Source organism: Ahaetulla prasina, chromosome 4 (assembly GCF_028640845.1).
Source record: "Ahaetulla prasina isolate Xishuangbanna chromosome 4, ASM2864084v1, whole genome shotgun sequence".
Classification (NCBI taxonomy): domain Eukaryota; kingdom Metazoa; phylum Chordata; class Lepidosauria; order Squamata; family Colubridae; genus Ahaetulla; species Ahaetulla prasina.
This window is the reverse complement of record NC_080542.1, coordinates 144,670,403-144,682,590: the sequence shown is the minus strand read 5'-3', so window position 1 is coordinate 144,682,590 and position 12,188 is coordinate 144,670,403. Positions and strand designations below refer to the sequence as shown.

The window sequence follows — 12,188 nt, the reverse complement described above, 5'->3', positions numbered from 1 at the left end:
CCCATCCGGTCCATCAGGCGCCTGGGACGGAACCAACGATCGGTCTGCCTCCCGGTGGTGAATGGCGGTCAGAAAGTCCAGGCGAAGAAGAGAGTGATCTGACCATGACAAAGGTTCAATGACTATTTCCTTTAAGTCCAGATCTCTCAACCACTGACCAGAGACAAAATCAGGTCCAGAGTGCCACCCCAATGTGAGTAGGGCCATCAACTACTTGGGTCAGGTCCAAGGCCGTCATGGAAGCCATGAACTCCCGAGCTGTCCGATGACGAGCCGGAAGATGGCAAGTTAAAGTCCCCATGACTAAAAGTCTGGGGTCTCAACTGCCACCCCAGCCAGCACCTCCAGGAGCTCGGGCAGGGCGGCTGTCACGCAGCAAGGAGCCAGCGTGACCAGCAAGCCCATCTGACACCTATGACCCCACCTCACAAAGAGGGATTCACACCCGCAATCTGAGGTACAGTGGTCTCCTCGGCTCTAGACTCTCTTTAATAACAACCGCCACCCCGCCACCCCTACCCTGGGCCTCGGCTGATGGAATGCACGGAAACCCGTGGGCACATCTCGACCAGGGCACGCCTTCAGTGCCCAACCAGGTCTCCGTAACGCCTATAATATCCGCGCACCCCTGAATCTGATCATGTATTAGGGGGCCTTATTGGCCACGGACCGTGGCGCTGCATAACATCAGACGAAGGCCCAGGCTCTGAGGGTCTTGACCATCCGGGAACGGGAGAAGGAGGGGATCGGGCGCGATCGCCTGCAGACATCGAGCGCCCCCAGAACGACACGGTCCCCCTTCCGCCATATCTGCCCCTCCCACTTACCTGCAAATGGAACCACCTCACCAAAAGGAACGAATCCCCCTATAACCTCCGAACCCATTACTGAACCGCCACGAGCGCAAGGACTGGCTCCCACCCGCGGGCTACTCCCAATACCCGCCTAACCCTCCCACCCTCCCGACGGGTTCTCTCCCACCCGCCGAATCCCTCCTCCCAACCCTTAAAATCCCCATTAAAACTCCCTTAAAAATTTCTTAAAACAACTAATTAAAAGCCCTAAGCCTCCTATTTTAGCATGTTACTAGGGTGCCGTCAGCCAAGCAATGTCGACTGGCAAGGGGAGAGCCTTCTGTGGGGCTCCTACCCTGTGGAATGAACTTCCCCTGACTTTCAACTATCCGACCTTCGGACCTTTCACGCAAAACTTAAAACCTATTTATTCCGTCTAGCTGGACTGGCTTGATTTTAAATTTTTAATTTGCTTTTATAGGTTTCAAATTTTGTAAATTTTATAGGGTGTTACTGTATTTTAAATTTTGTGTCGAATAAGTTTTTAATGGATGTTTTATTTGTATTTATATGTATTGTTTTCTTTGTATTTTATTCTGGCTGTGCACCACCCTGAGTCCTTCGGGAGAAGGGCGGTATACAAATTAAAATATTATTATTATTATTATTATTATTATTATTATTATTATTATTATTATTATTATTATTATTATTATTATTATTTCGTTTTCTGGCATGTGCGCACATGCTCGCTCTAATTTCAGCACTCGGCGCCGAAAAGATTCGCCAACACTGTGTTATGGCATTCAAGGGAATGCATCACCCCATCAGATATCTAAGGAGAATTATCAAGCATCCTTTTTGTGTGAAGCTTGCTAAGAACAGCTTCTGTGCACATGGTGAGGTGCCCAGAAGCGGTTACATCAATGCGGTTGATGTGCCCAACTTCTAGCTTTTACTAAGGTTGGTGCTTCCCACTTTTAGCAAACGTAAAAGGCATGGACTTCAACTCCCAGAATTCCCCAGCCAGCATAGCTGGCTTCCTAGGTGGCTTCAGTTGAAATAGATTGAACTAAGATAACGTCTCATGAGAAAATTGCTTTAAAACTGAATCCTTTCTTCACATCCAATTTCCCATTTTCGCAACATCCTAAATATACAATAGCATTGCGTCATCTGGTATCTTCTTGTAATGCCTGGTTTTTGCTAGGACCAACCTTTTCCCATAATCCTAAAGATTTGAAAGCCACCAGGATCATGAACAGTAGCTTCTAAATATTTAATTTTAAATACTGGGTATGACACCTCCTTCCCATGTAGACTCCTTAATAATTATTTCAACAGCTGGATTCATGCTTGCCTGCGGAAAGCAGATAAAAACAAAGATAACAAGATGAGCTTTAAGGAACTCAAAAGTTTCATGAAGGAAGTCAACATTCAGATGGATGACAGCTATGCCAGGCAGATCTTTGAGGTAACGAAAAATGTTTTTTATTTAATTTTTGGTTTCTTCTTCGCTTTAGGACTCTTCTGACTTTAAATATGGGGAAAACAGGATTGGTACTAAGAAGCTGGCAGGGAAGGTAACGGATGTTTGCGGGACACTCTGATGTCATAAGTGCAAAATAGTTACCAAGTGCTGGGATTATAATCATATAATCTTGGGGACGCTGTACTTCACAACCATGTCACAACGACAGAATTGCTGGTCCTGATTACTGTCATTAAGTGACTTCCTACGGTACCAAATACAGGCAGTCCTCAAATTACAACTACAATGGAGCCCAAAAGTTACTAAGTGAATTTTGACTCATGTTATGCCCTTTCTTGCCACAGTTGTTAAGTGAGTCAATGCAGTTCTTAAGTTAGTAAGAAGTGTTATTTAGTGAATCTGGCTTCCCCAGTGACTTTCGCTGGTCAGAGGGTCACAAAGGGAGACCACAAGAACACAGCAATGGTCATAAGTATGAGTCTGAATACCGATCACGTAACCATGGAGGATGCTGCGGTGGTCATAAATGTGAACAATTATCATAACAACCTTTTTCAGTGCTGTTGTAACTTCAAACAGTTGTAAGCTGAGAAGTACCTGTATCAATAGCTATAAGTGCAATGTAGCACATTGCAGTAATCGTCTGGATTACTGCAATGCTCTCTACATGGGGCTCCCCTTGAGGAGCACCCGGAGGCTCCAGTTAGTTCAGAATGCGGCTGCGCGGGTGATAGAGGGAGCCCCTCGTGGCTCCCATGTGACATCTCTCCTGCGCAGACTGCACTGGCTGCCTGTGGCCTTCCGGGTGCGCTTCAAGGTTTTGGTGACTATCTTCAAAGCGCTCCATGGCATAGGGCCGGGCTACTTACGGGACCGTCTGCTGCTACCGAATACCTCTCACCGACCCGTGCGCTCTCACAGAGAGGGACTCCTCAGGGTGCCGTCGGCCAGACAGTGCCGGCTGGCGACACCCAGGGGAAGGGCCTTCTCTGTGGGGGCTCCCACCCTCTGGAACGAGCTTCCCCCAGGACTTCGCCAACTTCCCGACCTTCGAACCTTTCGCCGCGAGCTTAAGACACATCTATTTATTTGCGCAGGACTGGACTAGATTTTAAATTTAAATTTGAATTGGTTTTAATGGGGATTTTATTATTTTTATTAACATTTTAATTATTCGGCCATTTGTAATAAGTTTTTTAATGGATGTTTTATTTGTATTTATATGTATATTTTTATTTGGCTGTGAACCGCCCTGAGTCCCTAGGGAGATAGGGCGGTATAAAAATATGAAAAATAAAAATAATAAATAATAAAATAAAATAAATATTTGATAGTGCAATAGTCCTCATTTAATGATGGGAAGGATAGGTTAGAAGTGGGTCCCAAACTGCTTTAAAAGCACCCACAAAGGATGGTGGGTCAGATTCTCTTTCTGTCTTGGATTTGTCCCAAAGGTGCTTTTTCAAAAGGCAACTTGGACTTTGTTTTTCCTTGAAGAAAAACCAAGAAGCTTCACTTCAGTTCTTCAGAACTGAAGAAGCTTCTTGGATGAGGAGTGAAATGTCTTCAAAGAAAAACAAAGGAAGTCCAGTCACTTTTGGGACAACCGTGACCTGGATGACTGAGAATCTCCATAGACTTGGGTATGGTTTGGGCAGAGAAAGGAGAGGGTTTTTAATTGTTAGTTCTAAATTTAGACTCCTGCTTCCCCCAAAAAGGGACGTGGTGGTTCGGTGGCAAATACGCTGAGCTTGACAATCAAAAGATCGGCAGTTCAGTGGTTCGAATCCCTAGCGCTGCCGTGTAATGGGGTGAGCTCCTGTTACTTGTCCCAGCTTCTGCCAACCTAGCAGTTCGAAAGCATGTAAAAAAATGCAAGTAGAAAAAATAGGGACCACCTTTGGTGGGAAGGTAACAGCGTTCCGTGCGCCTTCAGCATTTAGTCATGCCGGCCACATGGCCACAGAGACGTCCTCGAACAGCGCTGGCTCTTCGGCTTTGAAACGGAAATGAACACCACCCCCTAGAGTCGGGAACGACTAGCATGTGCGAGGGGAATCTTTACGTTTTACCTTCCCCCAAAAAGGAGCACTTACGGCCGGAAGAATTTGTGAATTTCTTATTTCAGCTTATCTCCTTGACCAGCATGACACTTCGTTTGCTAAGCCGGCAAAGTTGACCATTTTCCAATGATTGCCCTGTTTTGTATTGTCCAGCCCTGGTTTAGGTTGCGTCGTATAAAGAAGAAGTCCTTTTATTTCTTCCCTCTACATCCACAGAAATGTGACAAATCCCAGACCAACACCTTGGAAGACGAAGAGATAGAGGAGTTCTACAAGATATTGACGGAACGCAAGGAGATTGACGCCATCTTCTCAGATCATGCGGAGGAGAAGCCGGTGATGTCCCTGGACCACCTGGTGCGATTCCTCCAAAAGGAACAGCATGAGGAGAACGCTGGCCCTGAATTGGCCCTCTCTCTCATTGAGCTATATGAACCCAACGAAACAGGTAATTGGGGATACCTACAGGTGGGTGTCCAGTGTCGGTCACCACACTATAAAAAATATGAGTGAGACTCTAGGAGGAGTGCAGAGAAGAGCAGCCAGGATCATGAGGGGACTGGAGGCTAAAACATACGATGAACGGTTGCAGGAACTGGGCCTGGCTAGTCTAGTGAAGAGAAGGACCAGGGGAGACATGATAGCAGTCTTCCAATATTTGAGGGGCTGCCAAAGAGAGGAAGGGGTCAAGCTATTTTCCAAGGCCCCTGAAGGCCAGACAAGGAATAATGGATGCAAACTGATCAAGGAGAGATTCAACCTAGAAATAAGGAGGAATTTCCTGACAGTGAGAACACTCAACTAATGGAACAGAAGTTGCCTAAGTTGTGGGAGCTTCATCACTGGAGGCTTTCAAGAAGAGACTGGACTGCCATCTGGTGTAAGCCAGGGTCTGCTTGGGCAGGGGGTTGGACTAGATGACCTACAAGGTCCCTTCCAACTCTGTTAATCTGTTAAACTCTGTGGAGAAGCAGGAAACTGGAAATACAGTAGTCCCTGATTAGTGACATAATTGGGACCAGAATTTTCGTTGTTAAGCAAGACAGATAAGCTAACCACAGCAGTTGTGAACTGAATTACAGGTAGTCCTTAACTTACAACAGTTTGTTTAGTGACTGTTCAAAGTTACCACAGCACTGGGAAGAGTGACTTACGGCCTTTTTTCGCACTTATGACACCATTGATGCATTCCCATGACCACATGATCAAAATCCAGAAGGTTGGCAACTGGTTCGTATTTATGACGGTTGCAGTGTCCCGGGGTCACGTGATCCCTTTTTGCAACCATCCGACAAGCAAAGCCAATGGGGAAGCCAGATCTACTTAACAACCGTCCTACTGACTTAACAAGTGCATTGATTCACTTAACAACGGTGGCAAGAAAAGTTGTAAAATGGGGCAAAACCCAGTTAACGAATGTCTCACTTGGCAACATAAATTTTGGGCTAAACTGTGGTCATAAGTCGAGGACTACTTATACACAGTCATTAAGTGAATCCGGTTTCCCCCAGCTTACTTGTCGGAAGCTGGCTAAGAATGGCGATCCACACGACCCTGGGACACTGCAACAATTGCTAACACATGGTGTTTGCCAAGTATCCAAATTTTGGTGACATAACTGTGGGGATGCTATGACAGTTGTAAATGTGAGGACCAACCGGCTGTACCAAGTATACACTGTTTTTACTTAAAACAGCCGCTAAACAGATGGTTGTAAGTTGGGAACTAACTATAGGTTCCTCAATTTATCGTCTTGTGTGGAAAAGAAACTCCTATTAAGAAGCAACTGAAGCTACAGTTTTAAATTCTAAAAATCAGAATTAAATGATCGGTCTTGCCCTGTCTTCCCATATCATTTACTGTTCCCCAAATCTATACCTTTTTCTTTTAAAAAAAAATGATATATTACTTTATTGTATTATTTTAAAACACAGGTAATACATTATTTGGGGGCAGTGATATTTATGCAGCATTGCCTGAAGTTTATTAACCCTCTGATGTCTTAGATAACTTAAATCTTTAAAGAGATTATGTCAATATTAACTATTTTTCTAAGATGTTAATGTTGATAAGCATAAGGTTCCTTAAATTTTACATCTAGAGCTGAGGGCATTTTGCATTGATTAACAACTGCAAAATGTATTAAATTATTTGTTATATAATAGAAGTTTCTGTTTTAAGCTTCTTAATATTAAATTCTTCATTATTTAGTTGTTTGTATGAATAGAGAAAAGGGACATGGTGGCTCAGTGGCTAAGACATTGAGCTTCTCGATCGAAAGGTTGGCAGTTCAGCGGTTCGAATCCCTAGTGCTGCCGTGTAACGGGGTGAGCTCCTGTTACTTGTCCCAGCTTCAGCTAACCTAGCAGTTTGAAAGCATGTAAACAAATGCAAGTAGAAAAATAGGGACCACCTTTGATGGGAAGGGAACAGTGTTCCATGCGCCTTTGGCATTTAATCATGCCGGCTACATGACCACGGAGACGTCTTTGGACAGCGCTGGCTCTTCACCTTTGAAACGGAGATGAGCATCGCCCCCTAGAGTCGGGAATGACTAGCACGTATGTGTGAGGGGAACCTTTACCTTTTAATGAATAGGTAGTTCCTGACTTAGAACCAAGGGAACCGTTGCTCAGCATGATAGTTGTTAAAGAGAGTTTTACCCTATTTTACGATCTTCCTAGCCGTAGTTGTTAAAATGAATTTGGCTTCCCCATTGACTGCTTGTGGGAAGGTCACCATAGATAATCCCATGAACTTGGGAGACTGCACCAGAGATGGGTGTCACATAAAATCGGTTCGTCCAGCAACTGGAAATACACTCGCTCCATCTATGCATGCGTGCGGCATCACAAAACATAGCAATTCTCTTGTGCGCGCCATCCACACATCAATGCGGCATCAAAAAACACAGCAATTCGCTCATGCACGCCATCCACACATGCGTGTGGTATCAAAAACACAGCGATATAGGACAGGATTGTACCTGGCCGAGTGGGTGCCCACCCACAGGTCGCAATTACTGGCAAGAGCCCACCACTGGCCTGCACCATCATAAATAGGCAAAGTATCTAATTTTGATCATATGACCATGGGGATACTACAACAGTCATAAGTGTGAAAAACTATCCTAAATCGCTTTTTTCAGTGCCATTGTAACTTCAAATGGCCACTAAGCAAAAGGTTGTAAGTTGAAGACTACTTGTATTGGAAAAAAGGAAAACAGAGGTTAAACAATAATGCTCCCAGAATATTATTTTCTTCCTTTTTTTTTTATTCCAACTTTTTGCAGTTAAAAGACAAAAGGCGATGAGCAAAGATGGCTTCCAGATGTATTTGCTTTCCGCGGATGGAAATATTTTCAATAAAACTCACAGCCAAGTGTATCAGGATATGACCCAACCCCTCAGCCATTATTATATATCTTCTTCGCATAATACCTACCTCATGGAGGACCAGCTAAAAGGTCCCAGCAGTACTGAAGCCTACATCAGGTACCAAACAATATTTAATAGATTTATTGCTTGCATTTTTTGCTGGCCTTTCATTCTTCATCTTAACACACCATACTTAGGACTCTAATCTCTGATATTTCTGATATCAGACCTTAATTTGATATTGAGCCAGGGTGGTGCAGTGGTTAGAATGCAGTACTGCAGGATACTTCTGCTGACTGCCTGCTGCCAACAGTTGGAGTCTTACTGGCTCAAGATTGACTTAGCCTTCCATCCTTCTGAGGTGGGTAAAATGAGGACTCAGATTGTTTGGGGACAATAATGCTCATTCTGTAAAGCACTGAGAAGCAGTATATAAGTCTAAGTGCTAGCACTATTGCTATTTCCATAGAATAACATAGAAAAACAAATAATTCCCTCAACACTGTCAAACTATTTACTAAATCTGCACTACTATTAATCTTCTCATCGTTCCCACCACCCATCTCCTTCCACTTATGACTGTATGACTGTTACTTTGTTGCTTATATCCTTATGAATTATATTGATATTGATTGTTTCCTGATTGTTTATTTGTTCCCTATGTCCACCATTAAGTGTTGTACCTTATTATTCTTGATAAATGTATCTTTTCTTTTATGTACACTGAGAGCATATGCACCAAATTCCTTGTGTGTCCAATCACACTTGGCCAAGAAAAAATCCTATTCTATTCTATTCTATTCTATTCTATTCTATTCTATTCTATTCTATTCTATTCTATTCTATTCTATTCTATTCTATTCTAATAGCCTCTTTGAGGAAGATTGGGTGGAGATAGAGAGAAAGGGGGGGATACAAACTCAGGGAGATATAGAGACATAGACGGAGACAGAAAGAAGAGGAAGGGCAGAGAGACAAACAGAGAGAAGGGGAAAAGAGAGAGAGAGAGAGATCAAAAAAGAGCAGACGGGAAGAGAGAAAAAAAGAGAGCGAGATCTACAGAGAGAGGGAGACAGAGACAGAGATGAGGAAAGAGACAAAGAAGGATAAGCGAGAGAGTGTGTCAAAAAAAAAAGACGGAGAGAAAGAGAGAGAAAGAACGAAAGAGAAAGGAAGAGACAGAGGGAGAGACAAGGAAAGAGACAGAGAAAGATAAGAAAGAGAGAAAGAGAGTCAAAGAAAAAGACAGAAAGAATAGAATAGAATAGAATAGAATTGAATTGAATTGAATTGAATTGAATTGAATTTTTATTGGCCAAGTGTGATTGGATACACAAGGAATTTGTCTTGGTGCATATGCTCTCAGTCTACATAAAAGAAAAGATACCTTCATCAAGGTACAACATTTACAACACAAATGATGGTCATAGGGTACAATTTAACACTTAATGATACAACACTTAATGATAATCATAGGGTACAAATAAGCAATCAGGAACAATCAATATCAATATAAATCATAAGGATTACCAGCAACAAAGTTACAGTCATACAGTCATAAGTGAAAAGAGATTGGTGATGGGAACGATGAGAAGATTAATAGCAGTGCAGATTTAGTAAATAGTCTGACAGTGTTGAGGGAATTATTTGTTTAGCAGAGTGATGGCCTTCGGGAAAAAACTGTCCTTGTGTCTAGTTGTTCTGGTGTGCAGTGCTCTATAGTGTCGTTTTGAGGGTAGGAGTTGAAACAGTTTATGTCCTGGATGTGAGGGATCTGTAAATATTTTCACGGCCCTCTTCTTGATTCGTGCAGTATACAGGTCTTCAATGGAAGGCCGGTTGGTAGCAATTATTTTTTCTGCAGTTCTAATGATCCTCTGAAGTCCGTGTCTTTCTTGTTGGGTTGTAGAACCAAACCAGACAGTTATAGAGGTGAAAGGAAGAGGGAGAAAGGAAGAGACAGAGGGAGAGACTAGACAAAATACAACCACATAGAGCAGTGGTTCCCAATGTGGGCCCCACGCCCCACGGGGGGGGGAGCATTTGATTTTTAATGGGGGCAATTGGAATCTTGTTTTAAACCAAGTTAATGGTCTTTTAGGCTTCCTCCACGTAAGTAGGAGTCACTTTTTGAATTTGTTAGTTGCGAAGTCGTGTCCGACCCATCGCGACCCCATGGACAACATTCCTCCAGGCCTTCTTGTTCTCTACCATCCTTTGGAGTCCATTTAATCTCACGCCGACTGCTTCAGTGACTCCATCCAGCCACCTCCTTCTCTGCCGTCCCCTTCTTCTTTTGCCCTCCATCTTTCCCAGAATAGTAAGAATTATATGTCACGGGAGGGGGGGGAGGCATCAGGATTTTAGAGATGCTTAGGTGGGGCATGGCCAAAAAGAAGGTTGAGAACCACTGACATAGAGCAAAGTCAAAAAAAAAGGCATTGTGGTTTTAATAGTGTTCCTGGGATGTTGCAAAAACCCTAACCCCAGAGATACCGTGCAAATCTAACCAGTGAACTTTGTATCTGGAAGCCCAGATCCAACACCTCTTTACTCTGATTCAACATCTACACTTGTGACCTGGACTAGTCGTAGGGTTGTAAGGAGCCAGAAAACACACCAGCGGCCAGTATGTGGTTTCAGTCTGGAAACAGCAGATCCAGAAGTGTTATTTCTCTTAAAAGCATCTCCTATAAATCCTTCCTGTATTAAATTCAGGCACGGGGCCAGCGGGAACAAGCCCATTCACCCGTTTATGGGCTCCTTCCATGTCCCGTCTCAAATTGTGCAAGATCATTCAAGTCTCGGAAGATGAATCCGCAAATGTTTTAGCTGGAAATGCCCAAATTGCAGAATACGTTGGAATCTTGCCAGATTTTGTTTTCCATTGGTTTAGCAGTCAGCCCCTGTGTGATTTGGGTAAGGACCAGAGGTGGGTTTCAGCAGGTTCCGACCAGTTCTGGAGAACTGGTAGCGGAAATTTTGAGTAGTTCGGAGAACCGGTAGTAAAAATTCTGACTGGCCCCGCCCTCATCTATTCTCTGCTTCTCAAGTTCCAGCTGATCGGGAGGAAATGGGGATTTTGCAGTAACCTTCCCCTGGAGTAGGGTGGGAATGGAGATTTTACAGTAGTCTTTCCAGTGGTGGGATTCAAATAATTTAACAACCGATTCTCTGCCCTTATGATTTCTTCCAACAACCAGTTCACCAAACTGCTCAGAAAGTTAACAACCGGTTCTCCCGAAGTGGTGCGAACTGGCTGAATCCCACCACTGAGTCTTTCCCTGCCATGCCCACCAAGCCACGCCCACAGAACCGGTAGTAAAAATTTTTTGAAACCTACCACTGGTAAGAACACCCACTATCTGAAAAGGTGGCTGACAACCGCTGTCCTCAAAAGAATCAAGATGGCCGCTAGTGGCATAGTCCCAATTGCTATCTTGATTACAGGTAGTCCTCCACTTACAACCGTTCATTTAGTGACCGTTCAAAGTTACGACGGCACTGCAAAAAGTGACTTGTGACCGTTTTTCACGCTTACGACCATCGCAGTGTCCCCATGGTCCCGTGATTTGCATTCGGATACTTGACAACTGGTCCATATTTATGACTGTTGCAGTGTCCCAGGGTCATGTGATCATCTTTTGTGACCTTCTGAAAAGCAAGGTCAATGGGGAAGCCACTTAACAAACGGGTTACTAATTTAACAGCTGTGGCAAGAAAGGTTGTGAAATGGGGCACAATTCACTTAACAAACTTCTCACTTAGCAAGAGAAATTCTGGGCATAAGTCAAGGACTCATCTTGACGTATTTGTTGTCCCATCAAGGACACTCTCAATGCCCAACACTTTTCAACCTGGTTGGCTTCTTAACATTAACTCCCTTCGAAACCCGCATCCCAATTGCTTTTGATATTATATCTCCCGTAGAGCTTTGATGAAAGGTTGCCGATGTGTGGAACTCGATTGTTGGGATGGCCCGAACTCGGAGCCGGTCATCTACCACGGTTACACGTTTACATCCAAGATCCTCTTCAGCGATGCCATCAAAGCCATCAAGAATTACGCTTTCAAAGTAAGGGGCAGCTGCCTTCTCTTCTAAGCCCGAGGACGTGATAAATTTCCAAAGATTTAAATACAAAAAGTGATTAAATATTTCAAACGAGAAAGTTAGTGTTGTTCCGCTTCTTAAATTGATTTATGAACCATATATGTTCATACATGCTATTTATACGTACACTGTGAGCTTGTGGCCCAGAGATAAATTCCTTGTGTGTCCAATCACATTTGGCCAATAAAGAAAAATTCTGTTCTATTCTATCCTATCCCAATGGTGGGATTTAAATAATTTAACAACCAGTTCCCTGCTCTAATGACTGGCTGGCTGGGCGTGGCCATAGTGGGTGTGACCAGGGTATGTGACAGGCAGTACTTGGCTTCCTGCACCTCCATGGGAGCATAA

The 12,188-nt window shown here is 43.7% G+C and overlaps 1 protein-coding gene across 2 annotated transcripts in view; it reads left to right on the top strand.

The window, feature by feature from the left end:
• PLCD1 (phospholipase C delta 1) overlaps positions 1-12,188 on the top strand; it is a 99,610-nt gene that overhangs the window by 65,477 nt on the left and 21,945 nt on the right. For both annotated transcript variants that reach the window (XM_058183287.1, XM_058183286.1), the window contains exons 4-7: positions 2,139-2,268; positions 4,566-4,797; positions 7,642-7,843; positions 11,657-11,801. In XM_058183287.1, the coding sequence (XP_058039270.1) occupies positions 2,139-2,268; positions 4,566-4,797; positions 7,642-7,843; positions 11,657-11,801 (709 nt within the window). The remainder of the gene's footprint in view (positions 1-2,138; positions 2,269-4,565; positions 4,798-7,641; positions 7,844-11,656; positions 11,802-12,188) is intronic.